The sequence below is a fragment of the Haliaeetus albicilla genome, chromosome 22 (assembly GCF_947461875.1).
Source record: "Haliaeetus albicilla chromosome 22, bHalAlb1.1, whole genome shotgun sequence".
NCBI lineage: Eukaryota > Metazoa > Chordata > Aves > Accipitriformes > Accipitridae > Haliaeetus > Haliaeetus albicilla.
The window spans coordinates 15,607,641-15,630,007 of record NC_091504.1 but is presented as its reverse complement, the minus strand read 5'-3'; the positions used below and the strand labels follow the sequence as shown (position 1 = coordinate 15,630,007).

General features: G+C 43.8%; 1 protein-coding gene across 4 annotated transcripts; it reads right to left on the bottom strand.

Moving 5' to 3' along the window:
* Nucleotides 1-1,759: 1,759 nt before the first annotated feature.
* Nucleotides 1,760-22,274, bottom strand: NDE1 (nudE neurodevelopment protein 1). Of its 4 annotated transcripts, none has more exons than XM_069810008.1 (9): nt 21,829-22,274; nt 13,539-13,675; nt 12,345-12,498; nt 9,035-9,183; nt 8,556-8,692; nt 7,278-7,457; nt 6,108-6,199; nt 4,922-5,058; nt 1,760-3,184 (listed from the first exon to the last, which is right to left on the bottom strand). In XM_069810008.1, exons 2-9 carry the CDS (start codon nt 13,622-13,624, stop codon nt 3,091-3,093), a joined length of 1,029 nt encoding a protein of 342 aa, XP_069666109.1. In that variant the 5' UTR covers nt 13,625-13,675; nt 21,829-22,274; the 3' UTR covers nt 1,760-3,090. The 4 variants fall into 4 exon arrangements, with proteins under 4 accessions (XP_069666109.1, XP_069666110.1, XP_069666112.1 ...); XM_069810009.1 differs by lacking the exon at nt 21,829-22,274 and adding an exon at nt 18,349-18,406; XM_069810011.1 differs by lacking the exon at nt 21,829-22,274 and adding an exon at nt 17,900-17,920.
* Between the last annotated feature and the right edge of the window lie 93 nt (nt 22,275-22,367).

Sequence of the window (22,367 nt, the reverse complement as noted above, 5' to 3'; positions counted from 1 at the left end):
TTTTGAAGGAATAAGAAAAAGTATGTACACTGAACTGAATGTAAAATGACATGAAGTACTTGGGACAGGTTTGATTACCTCATGGACACACGGAGCTAAATGAGGTGCCCTAGGATGTATCCAAGGGCTGACAGACATGACACAGGACCTGCAGGAGACTTGCAGCATTCTGGTGCAGCAGCTGAGAAGCAGGCAGGGCCCTAAGTGTCTGTCTTTAGGCAGCTGAACCCACCCTTGAAGTGTAGGGATATTTCCAACTAAAGCAGGCTGAAAACAATTAGAAACAGCAGCCCACACTGAATGCAGTGATCCAAACCAAACTATTCTGCATTAAGGGATCAGTAGAGAGCCATGCACAGCAAAGCCAGGCGTAGAATTACTCTAAATGGAGTACAGAGAGCTTACTCGATGTCTTACATTGCACAGCAAGTGAATCTTAAGCAGTGTGACTGCAGGGAGAGCAAATCATGCAAAAACCATCCACATTGACAGCTAATGCAGTCATCTTCTAAATCTAAGCATTGTTCCAGAAGGCAAAGAGATCATGAACTGGAGATTCAGACCAGGCAACGTTTAGCCAGCAGAATTAGGGCCCAAAGAATTCTCCCTGCTCATGAAAGAGTAAAGGAAGAGTTTAAAAGTAAATTTAGAGCAATTAAGTGACAAGCTGCAGAGGAGGGGGGTTAAGAGCCATCGGATAAGACCTTTTCATTGCTTGTTCGGCCACACAGCCCAGCTCTGTAAACGTGCTCAAGAGCTGGCTGTTAAACACAGAGCTTGTGAGCCTGGATGTGTGGGAACAAGGAGACCAAGGAAGTCAGACTTCATATAGAATGGTCTTAAGCACCAATGCTTGGAGCAGAACCAACAAACTGAACATGGAGCCCTTCTAAAAGAAATTAATCTAGAAAATTCACATGCATAATGGAAGAGGTTGGTCCAGTGTTTAGAGCACTGCCCTATCACTCGAGAAACTCAAGTTCCAGTCACAAGCTCTACAGAACAGGGATAAAACAGAGAGTCAGAGTTTCTTTAGTAACACCACAGAAAGCATCCTTCTGCAACAGTGGCCAAACTGAAGTTCCTCTCTGTACCATTACAGAGGTGGCTGTTCTGGACTAAATTATTTTGACAATTCTCAATAGCATACCCACCCCTCATCTGTCTGATTACATCTGTAATCACATTAAAAACATATATCTGTAAAATATATACTATTAGCACAGCCACAATTTTCCAACTTTCTACCTTATCTCAATGCTGTGTCTCAATCTGACTGCAAGTCAATTTGCTCACCAAGCAGGCAAATTCTGGCAAGATAAGGAAAATGCAACTTGTCTTGACTGATCCCTCCAGGCTACACAGTCCACTGAACCATAGTCCATGCGCCAGCACAACTAACAAAGTAGCCCATGTGCTTCTGCTCCTCATGGATAAGAAAAAAGTGTCAACTCCCTGTGTGAGAGGAGAGGACAAAAATCATATTAAAACAGCCAGAGTTCAAGATTTTAAGAAAAAGCAATGCCAATACTATGCACTGTAAATCCCAGAGGCATCTTCAGCTATGGAAATATTTACATTCCTTAGGGTAGGAACCATGAGAAAAAAAGATGTAGGAAAATCTTTGCATATGATTCAGCAAAACACACAATGTCTCTTTCAGCTTCATTGATCAGAAACAGATGAGAAACTGGTAGCAAATATCTGTGCATAAACCACAGTGACAACTTGCAAAAAAACCTCAAAATGAATCGACAACTAGCATTCAAAATAAGCTTTATTCTGCTCCCCAGTTAAGCCAACTTTGTAGATGGCCTGAATGATAGGAATGACCTGTGGTTATTTCCTATTCCAGAGAAACAGATGCATCAGTGGCTGTTTTCACAGCATTTTCTTAAAAAAACCCAAACATAAACCCCCCCCCAACCAAAACCCCCAACCCCATTTATGCATTCTTTTGTCAGGTAAGGTCTCCCAACCACTCCCCCCACAAAAAACATGGAAAAATAATCATGACTAAACAATTTGTAAGTACAGGCTTCCATAAGGTACATTAATACTGTGAGAGAACCTACTCCACTTAAAAAACAACCCAAAATGCAGTAATATTTTATAGGGGAAAAACCTGATTATAAAGTAATTCTCTACTCATATACACTTGTCTAGCACAAAGTACTTTTCAGGTTAAAAACTATTTCTAAATTAGTAATAGCTGAAAGCATATATTCTCATAGAAAAAAAATTAAACAAGAAAAAAATCACTAATACCCAAGGCACATTAATAAAGGGAGGTTTGGAAAGCATTAAAATCCACCTATTAAGATGTTACAACTAGGAACTTAATCAGGTCTCTTGCTTCCTACAACAGCCAGGCTTTAGGGGCCACAATATGGCAAAAGAGATGTCTATATGCTAAGCCAGTCCAAAGTCTCCTATCGTGCTGTTAGCTCTGGAATCTCCCAAGTATGCTATGCACTAGGCATTCCTCACCTTTATCCATGACCTCTTCTTAATGGCAAATCATTGCTTACAAAACCCTCTGACCACTATAGAGGCAGGTTTTTGCGTACCCAGATTCTGACCAGCAAACATCCCACAAAGAGCTGAGCAGCTTCCCAGCAGAAATACACCTTTCTCCACATAAAACCACTCCTCTAATTCAGGTGACTGCAGCACACAACACCCATGATAGAAAGCCAGCACTACCAGAATTTAAGCCAGAACACCATGGTGCTGTATTAACACCAAAAGCCAAAGCCTGAGGAGCTGCATAGGGAATACTGTCTCTGTTTTAGGGAGAGGGACAATGGCTTTGACTGGCAGTGTCAAAAGAAGCAAATTGCAAGGAGCAACTGATGTAGGAAGCAATTCTAAGTCCTGCACTGCTAGGCAGCATTGCTTTATCACACTACCCACAGAACTCGGCCAAGAGGCCAGACTGGGCAAGGCCACAGGGGGCCACTGCCAACTGCAGCTTCTTACTCCATTCTCACCTACCCCAAGATTGCTGCCTGATTGCTCATTGATATTCTCTTTAAAACTAAAGTTTAAAATTTTTTTTTTCCCCTTTGCCAAAGCCAGCCAGGCTTTTCAAAGCAGCATCTTGACAACACTTTGTGAGGGATGGCTCATTGGTCCCGGAATATTTGAAGGCCGTGTTCCAAACTCCAGGCGTTTCACTAACCTGCAAATACAAGAAAGAAGTTAGTGCCTTTCTTGCTCAGCGTTACTGTTGTGGTTTCAGCTGGAATAGAGTTAATTGTCATCTTAGTAGCTGGTACAGTGCTATATTTTTGAGTTCGGTATGAGAAGAATGTTGATAACATACTGATGTTTTTGGTTGTTGCTAAGTAATGCTTAGTCTAAAGTCAAGGATTTTTCAGCTTCTCATGCGCAGCCAGCAAGAAGGCTGGAGGGGCACAAGAAGTTGGGAGGGGTCACAGCCAGGGCAGCTGACCCAAACTGGCCAACGGGGTATTCCATACCATGTGACATCACGTCTAGTATATAAAGTGGGGGGACTGAGGTGGGGGGGATCGCCGCTCAGGGACTAACTGGGCATCAGTCAGAAAGTGGCAAGCAATTGCATTGTGCATCACTTGTATATTCCAATCCTTTTATTATTACTATTGTCATTTTATTATGGCTGCTGTTATCATCATTAGTTTCTTCTCTGTTCTATTAAACTGTTCTTATCTCAACCCATGAGTTTTACTTTTTTTTTCTTTTCCAATTCTCTCCCCCATCCCACTGGGTGGGAGGGAAGTGAGTGAGCAGCTGCATGGTGCTTAGTTGCTGGCTGGGGTTAAACCACGATAGTTACCATCTTCAGAGTAACTGGTCACTTCCAGAGTACACCACTCAGCTTAAATCAACAGATAAAAGAGTATCACTCCGAGCACTAAGTGAGCCCGTTACTTACCTGGGCTGAGTTTCCACTGCAACACAGGGCTCCATTTCCCTCTGAGTAGTGAGAAGCTATCTTTTACAGGTGTTGGAATTTCAGTTCTAGCATTACAGTGGTAGATGTATAATCAGCTGCACGAATATGTAAATGTATGACCCTCGAGGTTTTCTTGTAGGAGCTTTCATGAGATTTCTCCCCAGGCTGGGATAGCAAGTACAATGTGGAACACTCCTTCCACACAACAACTTTAGACACTGGGTAACAGGACAAACCAGCACTGCCAGCACAAGGGTCTAGCTGAATAATTAAGTCTGGAACAAACTGTACTATAGGCACTTAATTTACAAAGAATCTACAATGTGCAGTACAGCATTGGCAGGGTTTACACAGACACTAAACTGCAACTTGCGTTAACCTTGCTGATTTTTCTTCATTTGTTTCAAAAAAGACAACCAGTTCAAGCGTTCAGACAAATTTATAAGTTGAGTCAGGTAACTTCCTGTCAGCTGCTCCTTGGAAACACATCTTAGCACCCATAAAGCATTCTGATTCAGTGAACCCATTATTTGCCTTTTTTCCAGTTGTCCCATAAATGAGAATTTGAACTGTGATAAGGGAAGTCCCTACCTGCCATAATGTTCCTGAGACATCACTTGTACAAGAATGTAAAGCATAAAACAAATTGAGCCAATAAGCAAGAGTTCTTCTGTTGTACTTCATCCCATTTAAACAGAGGATTTATAATAAAATACATGTTATTATATTTGCTTTGAATTTGTGATTTTCAAAACTTGATTCCAGGTAGTCTTCACATTTCAGCAGCTAGTGAATCCAAATTTTAAACTGATCTGAAACACTCAAATCATAATCCTGAATAACTAAGTTTCATGTATTTTGAAAACAAATCTGTCTCTACCAAAACAAAGATTTAATACTAAATAGAACAACACCAGTCACTAAGTTTAACACCAACAGGTCTCACTAAGACACAACTTAGCAGAGAACAGCACTCACCCTGTATCACACAGAGGCTGATGAGGACTCAGGCGTGTTTCAAGGACATCTCTGTTCATGTACATGGACACCGTGGTTCTGCTTGGAGACTGGTCATACACAAAGTTTCGGCAAGATGCAAGTTTGGACTCCAAAGCCTAACGTAAACAGAGATGAGGCAAGTGTCAGATATCACCCTTCTCTTTCACAAGATGGCAGTGGCACACCAAAACAGCATTAAGAGTGTTGGGGGCGGGGCTGGGTGGGAGTGTTTCTTTTAGAATGAGTTGTCCAGTAATGGAACCTGCTAGACCCCAGTGCCACATGAGTTCTGAGTTTTTGAAGAGATGAAGCCAGTCATCTCTCAGAAGCTGAATCACCATTTCTGTAGGGGAGGTTAAGGAGCTGATGCTGTTCACCAGCAAGAACACAAAATCTTCAGCTTCCTCAGGGAGATTTTCACATCTTTCTTACAGGCATCATTTTTTAGATCACTAAGTATTCATTTGAGCCATCTGCTTCCCTAGACACATATTAGATTGTATGTAGTAGGTGGTACATCTGAGGAAACTGAGCCACAGATACCCTATTCTCCATCACATGCTCCCATCCTAAGTCACTCCACTTCTGTTGCTGGGTTATTCTTCAGCTCTATCAGTTCTGCAGCTCAGCACATCAGAGTCATACAAATGCTCGTGTCAACACAGCACTGGCGCTTAAGGGAGAAAACAGAAGGAGGTAATGGGATAACTTTTCCAGCATCAGCACTACCTTAAGTGTCAAGCTACAGCTTAACATGACATTAGGCCTTGCTCAAAAGACTACTGGTCTATTGCTCAAACTTCACCAGAAGCCCTCTGGACAGCAGGCACCAGCCTGCTTTCTTCTCTGCCTTTCATAGGAGCAGACCCCTTCTTAATTTACTCATGCCAATTAATTCTTTCTGCACATGCGCTTTTGGAAATTTGTAGAGGAAGGCTTTATCCCCATGTGGATAAAATCTTAGAAAAGCAGAGCAGGGTCCATCTTTATTTGGGAGTTGGTCAGAAACATACAAAGTCCAGACCAAATTTCAAGGCCATGCTTAGCTAACCTGAGGACAAGATACTCTTTCCAGTCTCCCCTGAGCAACAGCACAAATAGCACTGACTGCAGTTTCAGACAGCTCTACCTTTCCAAGACCATTGGCTAGCAGGTAATCACTCACCCCCACTTTTCGCAGTAAGTCTCCCACTATGTTAAGTGCAGATATTCTTGCAGCAGGTGTGAGAGGGCTTGCAGCGTAACTGTCCTCAAGACCTGCAGGGCAGGTTAAATATGGATACATTACAAAAACAACAACAACAAAAAAGCCTTGACACTGGAAGTCAGAAGACAGCCTGACATACAGGGGAAACATCAATATGTTCACCTTTTTGTATCTCACCTCCAGATCTTTCATACCCATTAGGAATATGAAGCACTGTCTCCCTGAGACAGCTCAACTTACACTGTCCTAAGCTAAAGTCGTTAGATATGCTGTGGCTTGGACTTCTAGAGATCCGTTCTACCAGCCTACTCTGCATCTCTGCTGCTGCAGTGGGACCAGAGGGAAGTGTCCTCAGAGATGACCATCATCTTTCATTTTACTACAAATCTCCAAATCCTGTCACTTTTACAGAAGTATTAATTCCTCCACACAAAACACAATTTTAGGTTAAGCATACTGAAGCCCACAATCAAACTGTGTTAGTGCTCAGAGCTATAATATCATATCATCAGAATGTGGCAGTACAACTCCCTGCATTTATGCATACAGATGAACACAGTTACAGAAACTTCTGGCTTTTTAAGTAAGAAGAAGATGGGAGAGTTAGAGGTTTGAAATATTGAAATAATCAGTGCTCACAAAAAATAAGTAACTGATATTACTGACATGAAAGCAGAGATATAGTTGTTTAGTACAGAGAGCTAGGATGACTTGTCAGTGTCCTGCTGCTCAGAGTAAGAAGAAAGCCTCTCTCAAAGAGCACCTACTATCACAGAGAAGCCAATGCAAGTAACACGAGTATGACATTAAAGATCACACTGAAGTTTTTAAAATCCTTCCCTTAAGTTAGCCCAACATCTCTGGGACAGTTGTGAACTAATAGTACAGTCCCGACAGCTCATCTTGTCCCTCTCAATTATTATTACTGGACAGTTCAAGTCAAACAGAAATGAACAGCCTACGACTAAGCCCCCAAAAAAACCAGTCTACGAATACTGAGACCATGGTGACTGGATTTAGATGTAACTGAAACACTCAACTCTGCTCCCTTATTCCTCCTTTAGCCAGAAACGACAGTAAAAACAAGAGCATCAGATAATATTTCTGTGCTGGTTCCCTGTCAGTCACCTCTCCTAAATGTTGCAGGGGTGGGTGTGTTGATGTTGGGTGCCCGGTGCACTGAAGGAGTTGAAGGCACAGATAAGGACGCTTGAACTGCAGTGTCCATTCTTTCTGTTTCCAGGGTAGTTCGCATTGGTGTTTTGGGTTTCTCCTGTTTCTGCTGCACTGCAAGCTCTTGTCGTAGATCTACGAAGGAAGCAACACAAAGCAAGCCTTTGGAGTATGTATTCTCCAAGATAAAAACAGGTGAGAATGTTTTGCTCAGATTTTTCCCCTTGTGGAGGTGAAGTCAAGTCACTTATCCTTTTAAAGATTACTCCAGGCATATGTTCAAAATCTGGATGATCACTAAAGGCTTTTCCAGGATTGTGGCTCAAGATGTTTTTGTAGTATTAGTTCAGTTGCTATTAATCTGGCTTTAATTTTCATACCCTTTCACAAGGCTCCCTTTAGGGCAGGGATTTAACTCCCTTCCAAATGTTACAGGCTGGTAAGCAGAGGTACATCAAGACTGAGGCTAGGCAACTTGGCATACCTTGGTAACATTCCAGCTGCCTGCCAGGTTGAGATCCTACTTATTGTACCCTTTTCTCTTCTACCCTGGTTTCCACATGAAGGAAACCTGAGCTGAGGCCAGGTGGAAGCCACACCATTATCTGGTCAAAGGATAAAGCACTTCTGTCCCGCAGACTGGCTGTAGCTTATGGAAACCACTCAAGGGCACAGAACCTGAGCAGATCTGAAAAGGGAAGGTGTTTTTCCAGCTCCGTGGTCTCTCTCTTCTCACCCAGCCTTACTGACAGATATCAAGAAGCTAGCACATGAGGCTATTGAAAGGTAACTAGAAGTCAGTCACAGCCCTCCTGTTTTACTGCCCCATTAGTGTTTCATAGGCTCCAATTTTCACAGGCCAGGAAACAATGAGGTTAATGGTTATTAAACCTGACCTTCACAGGTTAACAGGAAGCCAGACCAGCACATGCCCCAGCTGGACTGGCTCTTCTTAACCCCCTAAGGCCCTGAAGCATCACCACAGATTAGGAGAAGGCTAGAACAGACTTTTGCTGCTGTGAGCTGCTCGGGAACAAGGTCAGGAGTTCAAGGAGGAGGGCAGAGGGGGGAGGCAGGAAACAGTCTTGAAGCTTCCTCATTTGCTTCTACATTTCAGATAGCAGATTTAAAAGATGCAAACTTAAAAGCCAAGCTCCAAGATATATGGAGAGGACTGAACAGCTACAAGCCAGGAGGGGAGAAAGGGAAAGAAACAAGTGATTTCTGTCTAACCTCTAGCTTCATCTTTCAGGCGCTGCACAGACTCCAGAAGGTTTTCCTTCTCATCCAGCTCACTCTCCAGAAAAGCATTTCTTTCAATAGCTTGGTTTAAACGCTGTTCAAAATCCTCCAGAGACATTATAGTGGCTCTGAAAAAGAGTGCACAAGATGTCACTACCAGATCCTTCAAGCACATAGAGGAACTCCCTCTCTCACAAGAAAAGGGATATTGTTGCATTTTTGTTTGGTTTGCTTTATTTTTTTTAAATTTATTTTAGCTTGTAGGATATGAAAGAGCACAGTGGGGGAGTGGAAGAGGAAAAAAACATTTATCACTTTCTCATCTGCCACAAACCTCTTCACCAAAATCATCACCTAAGTGATTAGTTTAGAATGGCAGTGCTAATGAGCACAGCACCACAAACAGCTCAGTGACACCACCTCACAGGACAAGACAGAGGTGGAAAAAGAAAACACAGAAGGTGGGTCACCTTTTTGCTCTTTCCAAGTCATCATTTGCTTGCTCAAGTTCTCGAATGTATTTCTGAAGTTGGTCTTTAATAGCTTTTGTCTGTGCCAAGTCATCTTCCAGCGCAGAGATTTGCCTGTATCCTTCTGAATGCTGCATTTCAATCTTTTCCTAATCAAAGGCAAATCAAATAGCATATCAGGGACTTAGCAATGCACATTCTTTCTGTGGCATTGTCTGAGCCCCTTTAAAGGCAGAGGCAGATGCTGTGAAGTTTTTTTGAGAAACATCACCTTACATATGGTAAAATGCCAACAAAGCCAATTGCTCACATACTTCTGGGCTGCCAGCAGACAAGAGCTCTTCCTGTCACGCTCCTTACCAAACAATGGTGCTGCAAAGCAGTTCCTGACCTTCACAGCACAGGGCCGTTCCTTGCTCTCACAGACAGCGAGACTCAGCCTAATTTCTGAGCTCCAAGAGCTTTAGCAACACACAAAGCAGGATGCAAGACAAGCCACTTATTTTCAATTCTAATAAAGTGTCAAGCAGTACTTAGGAGCCTAAATAACAAGAAAAAAAAAAAAATCCAAGTGTGCCACTGTTACATACTGCTGTGGAACCAGCAGGATTCTCCACTGTCCCTATGGTTTTATTAGCCCAAAGCAGGTTCAGAGTTCTAGATCACAAGACATTTCAGATGCAGTTATGCAACATGCTTTGAATGTGAACCTAAAACAGTCTCCTTTTACAACATGTACACAAGGGTACATTTAAAAGAGGCACAGGCAGGGAGGAAGGCTTAGCTTCTCTATCACATATCTCTTCCGCTATTGCCACTATATGCGGCGTTAGCTCTGCATCATGTGATAGGGAACACTTCACAGTGCAGTCTACTGTAACGCTTTATACTCCACCACCTTGCTATCAGATCACTTCAACATGCCAGAGATTTTTTTGAAACTCCAAGATTGCTGTATAAGTAGCATTCCTGAAATGCTTTCTCCATCCAGAATTTAAGTACAAAACACTTGAAGTCACTGAAAACAAATCCAGCACTGGAATTTGAAAACCATGGCATATAGTCTAGCATGACTGATAATTTGAAGACAGCTATTTTAGCACATGAAATGCATAGGCAAGGAGGAGAGAAAGAGATACCCATTCTGAATTAAGAAATTCTTATCTGATTACAGTGTGGTGACACTACTATAATTCTGGATCTCTGAGGCATAGTCACATCCTGAATTTAACAGCCCCCAAGCTCTAAGAAGCAGGTTACTTTCAACTAGCTTTTCAGGACTCTCTAAACCCTCCAAAGCATTATTTCAATTTATTTTTAGGTAGCGTGAACTCTGGTTTTTGAGGAGGAAGCACGCACACACACCGGGCTGGTAAGCTCAAACCCACGAGCTGTGTGGGCAAAGTTCACTAATGTTGACCTAGATGCAGACACCAACCCCTGGTGGGCTCAGTTAACACTGCTGCTCAATAGCTTCACGAGTTTAATGCTTTGCTCTTGAATTGACTCAGATAAAAGACCAGAACTGCAAGGTTTGAGGTCTTTGTTTTTAGCCAATTGTAATAAACTATCAGCTGATCTGGCCATCAATGGAGTCTCTGTTCCTTCACTGCAGTCTGTTACTGCAGTTTTCAAGCTGCATGAATAGCCCATTGTTAAAAGGTTCGTTTCAAGCAAAATATGTTTTAATAAAGTTATCTACTGTGAAGAACAATTTAAGATTTTCTAAAATATGTTTACCTTCCACTTTCTGAGGTTCATTGTTCTTTCCTACTATCTTCACTCTTAACTGCTTTGCCTAGTTCATTGTCCCCTCCTCTCATGCTTGCTCCTCTAAAGAAAGAAAATAGCCCACGCCCTTCTCAATTAAATGAGCTGCAGGTTTTATTTTTGTCAAACTGCTTTCTCCCCAAACCCATCAGCTTCCACGGGTTTATGTGGCTATGTGGAACAGTAGACCTATACACCATACAACATGCAGAGCATTTAATACTGCTTAGGCAGGAATACAACAAGAACAAAGATCAGTGCAACATAACAAATACAATGAAACAAGCCTTGGAGGTTTTGCTATCAAAAGCTGGGGTGGGGGGTGGGGGTGTGTAGATCACTAAGTTGGTAGTCTAGAGGGACAGGACATCTGCCTGGAACAGAAGAGTGTTTCCTTAATACAGTAATTTGGACAACAATTCAGACAAAAGGCATTACAAACCTGGATTAATCCAGTGATTAATCACTTATACAAATACCTTCACTCCCATTAGCTCATTATTGCATTCAGTTGAGTAGAAGTGTAATTAAATTAATCTCTGCTTCCACAGATATTGACCTAGCCCTACAAAATACAGTGTAGTGCTTCTTAGGTGACTATACCTCACCCTTAATCAAAAGGCCAACAAGATCAAACTTTAAAAAGGCACACCAATTTCAGTGACAATTTTTTTTCAAGTTTAAGAAAACTTACCAGTATTTCCTAAACCTGCCAACCAGCACAGGGGAATAGTGGCATCTTTAATGAGACTGAAATGAGGCAGACTTATCACTATTTATACTCTGGATAGCTTCATTATTTCTTAAGTCACTCTGGTAAGAAGTTCTATCTCAATAAGTTCATATCCCTTATGTTTGGCAATTATGGAAGTTAATGCTTTTCAGCTGGTTCTTAGTTTCACAGAAGGCTCACCAAGTGTAAAAAGGATAAATTATTTTTCCCCAAGTACAGACAGATTCAGTAACAAAACCAGGGCTGAAACTGTTTTATGCCTCTCAGTTCTACACACTACCCACCAGCTGCTGCTTCCCCCTTTATCTGGAACACCAGATAATAAATGCACAACTATGTAAAAAGGGTTTAAAACTACTGAGTTTTCTTGTGTAATGAAAGAACACAGCTGGCATGTTTGTATTTTGATTGTTCTGCGATATTATCTGTGTCCGTACAATGAGGACAGCAAGACAGCTGTGAACAAAAGCACTAAGATGGAAGGAGTAGAACAGCAGCTCGGTTATGTTCGTGTTTATTCTCCACTCTACTGCAAGCAATTTTCTCCCACCTCAAATCTATCCTGACACATAGCCACAACCTGTGAACAGGGGTTCAGGAACATTACCAAGGTATCCAGCACCCTCAAAGCAGACAACAGATTGGTATTTCTTAATTTTTCAAGACTCTCTTTTTTGTAGTTTTCTGCTCAGTTTCTTTGTAATGCTGAAGGTTCCTGTCCACAAGGTAGACTGAATCTGCATGTGCCTGTCTCATTCACCTTTGCACTTAGGATGTACAGATACTGTATGCATCATCCACTCTTACCTTAACTGACTCCAGTTCCATTCGCAGACGATTGTTTTCTGACAAAAGGTCTCTGTTTCTGGACTCTGTTTGCTGCAGCTGAGTCTCCAGTTCAGCTTCATACTCTCGACTCCCTTCTTGGAATTCACGCAATTCCTCCTGCGTATTCTCAGCACTAGAGAGCAATTCCAGCAACAGAACTTATCATAATGAAAAAAGAAAAAAAACCTCCTGTACACTCAATGTAAAAAAAATACTGCCCTTTAACACAGAAGGCTCTATGCCCTTCTCCAATATACATATTCAAGACGAAGAGAGGACCATATGCCAATGTTTCCCCATCAAGCATGGAAAGCCACCTCATAGCAAACTGGTAAACAAATAAAAAAAGCACAAATAAATAGAAAAATCCTGAAGTCTGTCTTCACACAATAGGTGTTGAGGCCATGTGGAGTCTCTTTAGCTTGTACACTGTCCATTGCCATCTGCGTATTTAATCTCTCATTCAATTCAATTATTTGGAAATATGAACAATGCCATTTTCAATTAGCAATAAAAAGTGAGAAAAAGAGAGAAAGATGGACGGAAAGATGTTCTTATACTCTTAAACAATTCTATTGAAATAATCCTCCAGCAAGCTAAACAAGCAGCACTGAAAGGTCTGAACACCTGGTCTAGGAAAGAACCCACCAATATCAGCCTCTAAAAAGTTTGGATTTTTTTCCACCCTTTACTGCATTTAGAACAACACTCTGAGCTAAAGGCAAGAGCAAAGCATGTCCATTCTCAGCCAGGGATCCTCCTCCATCTACATGCTGTCAAATCATTCTTGATCCACATAGAGATATAAAGAGTGAACAGCAGCATCTCTCTGCAATGGCCTGGATCTCCACCCCCAGTAAGGCTCTGCAGTGAGTTACATTTAGCTGGGCTGCCCGCAGACTGCAGTCAGAGGCACAATTTCAGCACACACCGTCCTACTCAAACCACAGCAGGGACCAAAATCAGCAGTGCCACAGCAGCATAGATTCACTGCTCAAATAAGCATAACAGACTTTGGGCTGCTGTAGTTTAGACAGAAGTATCACTACTGCTACCACTCAAGATAGCTGAGCCACCTTTTAATTTACTCCCCTATGTGGTGCTATCTATGTCGTTGCATACAGTGTTATGCACCCTACCAAATAACTTAAAGGAATGAAGCCACTGCCTTACCACTGCTTGTATTTCATAGCCAGGTCTTTCCAGTATCTGTTTTCCTCTTCCACTGAGCTGAAGTGACATCCTTCAGAGTCTTCCATGATGAGTCCTCAAAGTTTAAAACTCCTGTTTCATTTCCCCACCCTGGAAAACTAAGGGATCAAGCATAAGAACTAATGCAGTGAGCTACCTCAATACTTTTTGCTGCAGAGCAGTGCACCCCTCCTCCCAGGAAGTGATTGAACACCTGGACACCAAACTAAAAACCAGCCTTGACAGGGCTCTGTCAGATACACCATAAATGTGAAAGAATCACTACTGAGTAATCAGGTCCCTTTCCCCAGTTCTCCCAAAGCTGCTGCATGCTTACACCACATCCCCAGCAGTGAGCACCTTCCCCACCCTCTGACTACACAGCACAGAGCACCAAACCTCAAACTTTAGCTGCAGCTGTGCTAAAGCACACAGAACACAAGTGGAGGAGAAGACATATCAGGCACAACTTCAGCTCCAAAGACAGCGCAATTAAGGTCGATTTCAACAGTCCTAAAGACACTTACCATGAAATTCAAGAGAAACTTCAAAGAGACACAGATAAGTCACTCAAGTTACTAGTTTCTTCTGCTAACACTTCCAGAACACCTAAGCTTTTCATACATGTAACTGCTGGACACATGAAAAATTTCTCCCTGGTCAACATAGACAAAGCTACCTGACTTTAAGCCTAAAACATCACAAGCCATGTATGGCTGAGAGCCACAATATATCTGGATACCTCAGAAAGCCATGGGAGAAGGGGGCTCCAGAAATTCCCAGGGAAGTGAGGATAGAAGCTCCACGGAGGTTTTAGTGGGATACCACCTGGCTGGACTAGGTATGCAGATAGATTGCAGCAACCCAGTGAGCAATCCAGACCATCCAGCTGTCCCTGTACCAGCATAAACCCAGTCACAGGACATAGTCCCAAATGGGAATGACACATGTAAGAGCCACAAGGGAATCAAGAACCTTAAGCTGGTCACTCCCGCTTGAAGACTTAAGTAGCTAGACAGCCCAATTAAATAAATGCCCTCTGACATGTATGATGCACTCTAATAAACAGGTCACTAGCAAATATCATTTTATAGGAGTTAGTCTTGACAATGGAGAAACATCAAACCTAATGCTCTGGATAACATGGTTGGAAATATGCCAAAGCCTTCAACTACCATTTAGATGTCAGTCCTGCCTTCTACGCTTCTTATTTGTGATACTCAGGAAATGCTGGAGTAGACCACCTGAGCAGCATGTCATAGCTAAAGCAAATGTGCATCTACTGCACATCTATTGAACTCAATGGAAAAAATTATTCACAACCTGTGTTGAGACTTTCCTCTCCAGAAAATCACCTGGTTTAAACAGGATTAACAGCCATCTACCTAGTAACTCTACTGAGACAAACATACGGAGTTCTTACCTCTACTACAGACAACAGTATCAAGTACTCATAGTCTAGCAATCTAAAGCCCAGTTCTTACATACCCAAGCAATGCTGCAAAGCACAAGACCTTTTCACAGCCTAGGCAATTTTCAGGAGACTATTGAGCAAAAAGTAAGCAGCTGTCACAGCTAAGTGGGCTGTGCCCACACACCTCAATGCACAGCATCAGCTACACACTCACAGAAGTTACACTATTATTTAGAAGGGGACCTGGCAGGTGAGGGGAAAAGTTACTAAGCTTTAGTTTTTACAATTCAGTTTCTTGACAGAAAATGTTAATTAGGCAAAGCTACGTGTCTTCCTTCTAACAAATAAAACCACTGTGTAATGCACTGACACACTTCCAGCAAGAAGTCTCAAGGCTGCTGCTCTTTGTATGTATTTACAGAAGTATGCACTGGGGAAAAAGAGAGGAAAAGGAGTGTGAGTAAGGAGAAGTGATTTTTCCAAATAGTACCCTTGCCCATTAAGAAGAAAATCATGACCAAGCATAATTAACATTCTTGACCTAGGAAGTTTACAACACATCTACTGTATTATTTTTAAGCTATCTGAAAGTGCCTTTGATGTTAACGAGCATGTCCTTATGCTCAAGGCACTGTGTACACACACTTCAATCCTTGCACCACACTTGTGAAGAAAGAAAATTTTCTCTTTTACAGATGAGGGAGGGTCAGACACAAAGAAGTGATGCAGGTGCAGTGAGAAACCAAGAAGGATCAGCATCCATTACTGTGGTTAAACCACTCCAGAGAACAGCAAGTCAGAGTTTCCTTTAGATGGTCTCACCAATCAGACAACAGGAAGTTTCTGTATTTCTTCAGGAACAGAGATTTCACCCAGGGTATGCCTGGTTTTGCTACACAAATTAAAATATACTTCAGAATTCTCCAAAGAGGAATTCTTCTGACACAAGCGTTACAATAAATCCCATATCTGTGTTCAGAGCATCAACAAAAAGAAGTCGGACAAGATAAAGATGGAACGCAAGACATCTTGCTCCAGAAAGCTTTCAAACAACCCTTGGGAACCAAAAGACACAGCTCCCTGTGGCCTCAAAAGCTTGAATATGCTCACATCTGGCTCTCACGTGTGCTTTTACACTGCACTTTGGAAGGACTGAAAGAATGTACTAACTTGCATTTTTTAAGATTGTTTGGTCACATACAAAAGAACTTTCCCTAACCAATCCGTAAGCTTTATAAGAGTTCCACAGAACCTTGATAACGTTCACAGAAGAATAAAGATGCTGTCCCCCTCGGTTTCTAAGTATGTCTTTGTAAACATGAGATTATGGACCCACTAAGGATGTTATCCGTTAAGAGTACGCTCTGTTTCATGGTTACCCATTACTAAATAGTACTTATAATTTAAAATTAACTGTTAAACTGCAAATATATGGAGGGACTGTGGACCTATACTTATGCCACAGAGATGACACAACATGGCAGAGATTGTTTCACTACTGTCCAATGCCACAGGCACATGTTTTTTGTCTGCAACACACGAGGAAGCCCTATTAGGTTCTCTGTACACCTGCATTACATCTTAGCTCACGGGGATTTTCAAACTAACCAAAGATGCAAGGTACAAAGTTAAACTGAAAAGAAAAATTCCATGTTTTAGACAAAGTATTAAGGCTTTTTTTCTGGAATTTGTTTAAAAAAAAAACCAACCCAAGCTCACATGAATCTTTCTAAACTGCCTGCAGAAAGGGTAGGGCTTTGACTTTCTGTTTTCCTCCGCTGCTGTCTTCCCTTGATTTTTAACAGCTTGGGAACAGCATGCAAAATGCCTGGAGAGTAATTAATTACACCAGTTGGGAACTCCTCATTGTCTAGGCTCACTACAAGAGGGAGGAGGGCCAGGGGGGTGAAGGAGGTTTTAGCTATGTTTTGTTAAACATTGGCAAATGTGGAAAAAACAAGGAGAGAAAGTCACAGCCTACAGCAGGCACACACTGGCTGCACCTTACTCGTTTTCACACACACAAAGCCGGAAGAGACATCTGGTCAGACTTCCTGCATGCAAGCATCACAAGTGCTGGTCACAGACATCACAAAACTTCTATCTACATCATACAGGAAGTGGAAGCGTTCATAGGTGGGGAATGGACTTCTGCAAGGAGAAAAATACCTCAGCATAAATGTTGCAGGAAGCAATTTCATACAAGTGAGAGCAGAATTGCAAAATTCTTAAGGGAAAAAAACCCCCCACATTAAAAGCCCCACACAAAATTATTGAAGCAACTTCAATTTGGGAATCAGAGTTTGAGTTCACCAAATTCATGAGGACCTCAACTCAGATTATTTCAGTCCTAGAATAAAGGACTCAAAACAACCCTGCAGAGCGAATTTTTTTTTTTAAGAAAAAGAACATTTTAGCTTGGTGAACAACATTGGCCTACCTTTGTAACAATGCCTGATGTGAGTCAGAGAACCCCATATTGTAATAAAAAAGTAAAGGTAAAACAGTACCATATAGAGAGGATGAAGCTCCTATTAGACATTTTTTTCCTAATTGTAAACCAAAAGAAAACTCCTCTTTGCTCCTGAAAAGTAGCCTTCCCATCCTATGAAAATTACATTTTTCTTAAAATAGTCTCCTTGCAAGGCTCTTCCTGTAACATAAGGGCCTATTTTCTTTTGTTTAAGCAATACAAAAGAAAATCACCACAAGAGAGAAAGAAAAGGAAGAGGTCATGGGAGTGCCAGGATTACTACAGAATCCTACAGCCAGCACTGAAAAGAGTTTATCTCCTCAGGGTCTTCTCTACCAAAAGGCTTAATCCAGCAAAGCCCTCATCTTCTCAGATACCAGTCCAGCTCCAATACTTTCGAGTTCCCAGTGACTCCTAAGGAAACGCCTTAAAGCTGTCACTCCTGAAACGCCCGACCTTGACGCTTCCAGCTGCAAGCCAAGAGGTCCGCCAGGCAGCGCGCTGGGGCTGCCCGTTCCCGTTCGGAGCACGAAGCCGGGAGGGAGCTAAGCCAGCGGGCACGGCTCCCACGCTCCCCTCCCCTCCCCTTCCCTCCCCACCAGCAACCGCAACTCCAGAAGCGGAAGGAGATTCAGGTTCGCAAGGCAGGATGCGGGAAGGAGCGGGGGGCCGCGGACACAGGCGAAGTCCCAGCTCCGTCGCCCCTTGCCTCCCCGACCCCGCCCCGGCTACCCCTGCAGGACGAGGGACACCGGGAGGGGCTGCCCCGCACCGAAACCGCCCTTCCCTCCTCTACACGCGGCAAGGGCGCTCCGCCAGAGGGAGAAGCCCCGGAGCGCTGCCTGCCCTCCCTCCCTCCCGCCAGCCTGCCGGGCGGGGGGCGCAGGGCAGCCCCGCTCTCTCACCGCCGCCGCCGCCGCCTCAGGAACCGCCGAGCTCCGCGCGCCAGCCACAGCTCTCCTCAGCCCGGCGCGACACGGCCACCCCATTGGCTACCGGTCACGTGCCGCGGGGGGCTCCGCCAATCAGCGCCGCCAGAACGCGCCTGCCGGAACGTTTGGAAACTTTCGTTACTTTCAACGTCCCCCGGCTCCGGCTCGTCCCGCTCCTCCGCTACCGGCCCCAGCCCTCGGCCACGGCCCGCGGGGAGCGACGAGCCGTCCTCGGCTGCGTGCTCAGCGCACGCTCACGCTCAGCCCTGGCACAAGTCAGCCACGCGAAACGCTTCCACCGGCGTCCGATGAGCCGCCGTGGGCGCGGTATCGACCAGCGTTTGCCACCGCGCTGGTGTTTTACAGGCGTGTTTTCCCTCGAAACGTTCTCAAAGGGGAGAAGCTTTGCAACGACGTTTTATTTTCTTTTATTCCAAAGGCCTCTTCTGAAAGAGCAAGCAGTGAGACGGTGAGCGCAACTATTTAGCGCCAGTGCAACGTTTTCAGGCTGAAGTCCCCTTCTCACAACCAAGGAACAGGCTTCTGAGCCACCGAAGCCCGTGTCGCAAGGACAAAGCAGTCTATGAAATTAGACACTTGCATTCATCTACATCTCGGCACGATGTCATCATTCCAGAAAACGAGCCGCAAGCATCCGCAGGGGGAACAGACAATGGGACGGAGCTGCGGCTCGACGCAGCCAATAAATTACTTGCCATGCCCTCACCAGGCAGGATCGATGTGAAGGGGACTGAGGTACGCGGAGGCTTTCTGAAGCGCCCTAGGTGTGTTCCTACCCAACAGCGTACACAAACACTTGGTCATTAGGGTGTGTCTGGCATTTGTTTCCTGAGCCAAAACAAAAACACAAATTATTGCGTATGTGTGGGTACCCTCCAGCCCACATACATATGGCCATACGTCACCGAGTATCGCTTCGCACCCCTGCAGCGCCTTTTACAAACTGCTGGATGACAGGCACCCACACGCAGGGGCCCCGATCCCAGATTCATTTACTTCTGTGATGCAAGAATAGGCCTGGAGCAGAGTCTGATCCTGAAAAGACTTAACTGTCTAAATCGGGAATGTGCCTCTCCCAAAGACTTTGTAAAACAAGGCGGGGACTGTAATGATATTCTGTAAGAATATTCCACTAAAAGAAATCTAGCCATAGCTAAGATAAATTTAACTGAAAAGGGTGAGCAAAACAATTACACTTTCAGGTCAGGTGTTCAGCAAAATAATTCTATTTTGAGGTCAGATGTTCAGCAGAAGTAAATAGAAACATTATTATATTATACAACCATGAATAGAAAACTACATTAGGTATTTAAAAAATTGGATTAATAGCAATTTGGAGTTCTGTCATTGCTCAAGAATGTTTTTATTATCGGATAAGTTACAGAAAATAAGGCACATGCTATCGTAGCATGTCCCCAGTAATTAAAAAATTTACACGTTGTTTGCAATTTTGGGACAAAGGACATTTTGCTTCAACTCTTTGAACAAATCTTTGAGGATAGTGTGAATACACAGATGATATCAAAGGTACACCTGAGTATTTTTAATAGTTCTCACCTTGAAATACTTGTAAAACATAGCAAAAATTCTCAGGTTTCAGAGGAAGCTGTTAGCCTCTCATCCAATTCCGAAATAGCACCCTAACAAATGCCAGCGGCTCAGAGGCACTACCAGATGCACTACTGTACACAAGCAATAAATATTAAAAAAAAAAGGTTACTATAATTACTAACACTGCCTTGTTTGCAAGAAGAATGAGGACATTTGTCTGTTTTAAAATTAGCAGAGGAGAAGAAGAAATTATTTTATGCATTTATTTTTAGTTTGCTGATTAATTATTAAAAAATGACAGATTTTTGTGGTGCTGGGGTTCATGTGCTGGTTATTTGAATGAGAATGCTACACTGATTCTTCCGTGAAAGCTAAGTCAGCAAAAACGTATACACTTTAAGTTCTGGTGAGGTTGCAACACCTCATCTTTTGGCAATAAGCTTCTTATGGGAAAAAAGATTTGCTTTGCTGCAAGAATTAAATAACTTGCCACAGAACCACTCTATGGATGGAACAGGAACTGCTCAGCAATTGTCATTACAAACTACTGAACTTTTTTTTTTTAAATGGATTACCGATACCCATAACAAGATGTGACAAATGTATGTATGGAATATCACACAAAGTATTGCTATCACCGAAGAGCAAGTATTTAACATCAATGAAACCTATTTCTGTCTCTCTCTCAATCTGTTATATAATCCTCTGCAGTCTGTATATGCAAAACTGGATTTGCATATGCTTAAGCAAGAAACAGATTCTCACTACTTTAAAACCCTTCTGATATCTTGAACTGACAATTTTTTGATGAAACTGTCAAATGCTCATTAATAGCACTGGCTTGTTAGCCAGTGGAAAACATAACATTGCTCAAGGCCTTGATACACAGTAGCATTACACCAAGGTAGCAAGGGCAAGGCTGGATGCAGATATGAGCACTGTCACTAAGAAGACTCTTAACCTTGCTGGTGGCTGCAACCACTAGGCAAAGGTGAAGGTAAAATAGCAACTTAGCCTAATACCATGATGTCATTTGTCATCAAAAGATACTGAGCCACCAAAAAGCAGACCCTTACCCCACTCTGTCACTAACCCCCCTTCTTGAGGGGCTCAGCTACCTGCATGCCAAGGAGCAAGCCCAGCCTGGATGATAAGATTTGCTGCATGACTTTGGCCCAGACTTCCGAGGGAACTGTAAAATTGTGAGAGCTGTGTGAGTAGAAAGACAAGAAAAGTAAGATTACAAGTAGAGGTAGGGTTGTTGAGACAAGGACTATTAGTAGCACAAGGATCCAAGAGGAAAAATACCTATGTGGAAAGTTATAAAATCCTAACATGAATAAAACCCGGTTATCTTCAGTGGGTTGCCAGTGTCACCCACATCAAAAAGCCCAGCGAATGACAAGTTATAAAACTGAGGTAGCAGTGGAGGCCCACCCTTTTCTTCATGCTTGTTTGGCCAGCAGACTTAAGGTGTTTTATCAGGGGATGGGGACCATACTAATGCCTAATCCAGCCACTTGTTAGAAGCTTGTTCTTTTTTGCTAGCCAGTCATTGCTTTATCTTTTTAAGCTGTATATATCTTACTTGGGGAATACCTTTATACACAGCTAATGATGCCCAAAGCGACCCAGAGAAGGACAGCACAGAGAGGTCAGACACTTCTGTTAAAAGAAGCAAACAGCGGACTTCTGAGCAGTACTGACACTTAACTGCTGTCCTCAGGCTTCGGACTATATACTGCCTTCAAGGGAACAGCCTCTTAAAAGCGGTTAAAACTGTCCGTCCCTGGCAACCTACCAAGATTTTTTGCGTGTGCGCAAAAAAAAAAAGTTCTAAGTGAAAGCTTAAATTCTGCACAAGGCGTCAGAAATTATTACCTGTAAGAGCCCGGCCCAACGCCGTGGCAATTCCCTCATCGCCTGCCGCATGCCTAGGCGGTGAGCTCGCCTGCTCGGGCACCCGCTGGCAGGCCAGGCCCCTCCGCAGGACCTGCCGGAGACCCCTTCGGGGCCGCCTCCTACCGCTCCGCCCGGCCCAGCAGGCCAGGACTCAGGTGTGCGCGCACCCAGACCCCCCCCCCCCCCCTCGGTGTGAGGTGCGGGGGGTCCCAGCGTAAGGGGAACAGGCTGGCTCCTCGGCGGTCCCGCCGGGGAGGGCCGCCGCTGTCCTGGCGCGGGGCCTCCCTCATCCCCTCAGGGCGGCCCCGGGCACCCTCCAGCGGGGCGCGGGCACCCCCGCAGCCCCTCCACCCCGGGTCGGGGTGTCGCCCCGGCCCGGCCCACACGCCGGCGGCCGCCGCCGGGAGCCCCGGGCCTGGGGTCCAGGCTTAAAAGCCACCCCTCTCGCCCCGGGCCGGCCCGGCCCGCCGGGGAGGAGGAGGGAGCGGAGCGGAGCGTTACGTTACGTTACGTTACGA

What these genes read in the sequence shown, in the direction of transcription:
- NDE1 (XM_069810008.1), bottom strand. Translation starts at nt 13,624, where the DNA reads ATGGAAGACTCTGAAGGATGTCACTTCAGCTCAGTGGAAGAGGAAAAC. An exon ending in ACTTACTGCGAAAAGTGGGG is followed by an intron (nt 5,059 to 6,107) that starts GTGAGTGATTAC and finishes TGTTTACGTTAG; the next exon opens with GCTTTGGAGTCCAAACTTGC. An exon ending in CAGCCTCTGTGTGATACAGG is followed by an intron (nt 3,185 to 4,921) that starts GTGAGTGCTGTT and finishes TTGTATTTGCAG; the next exon opens with GTTAGTGAAACGCCTGGAGT.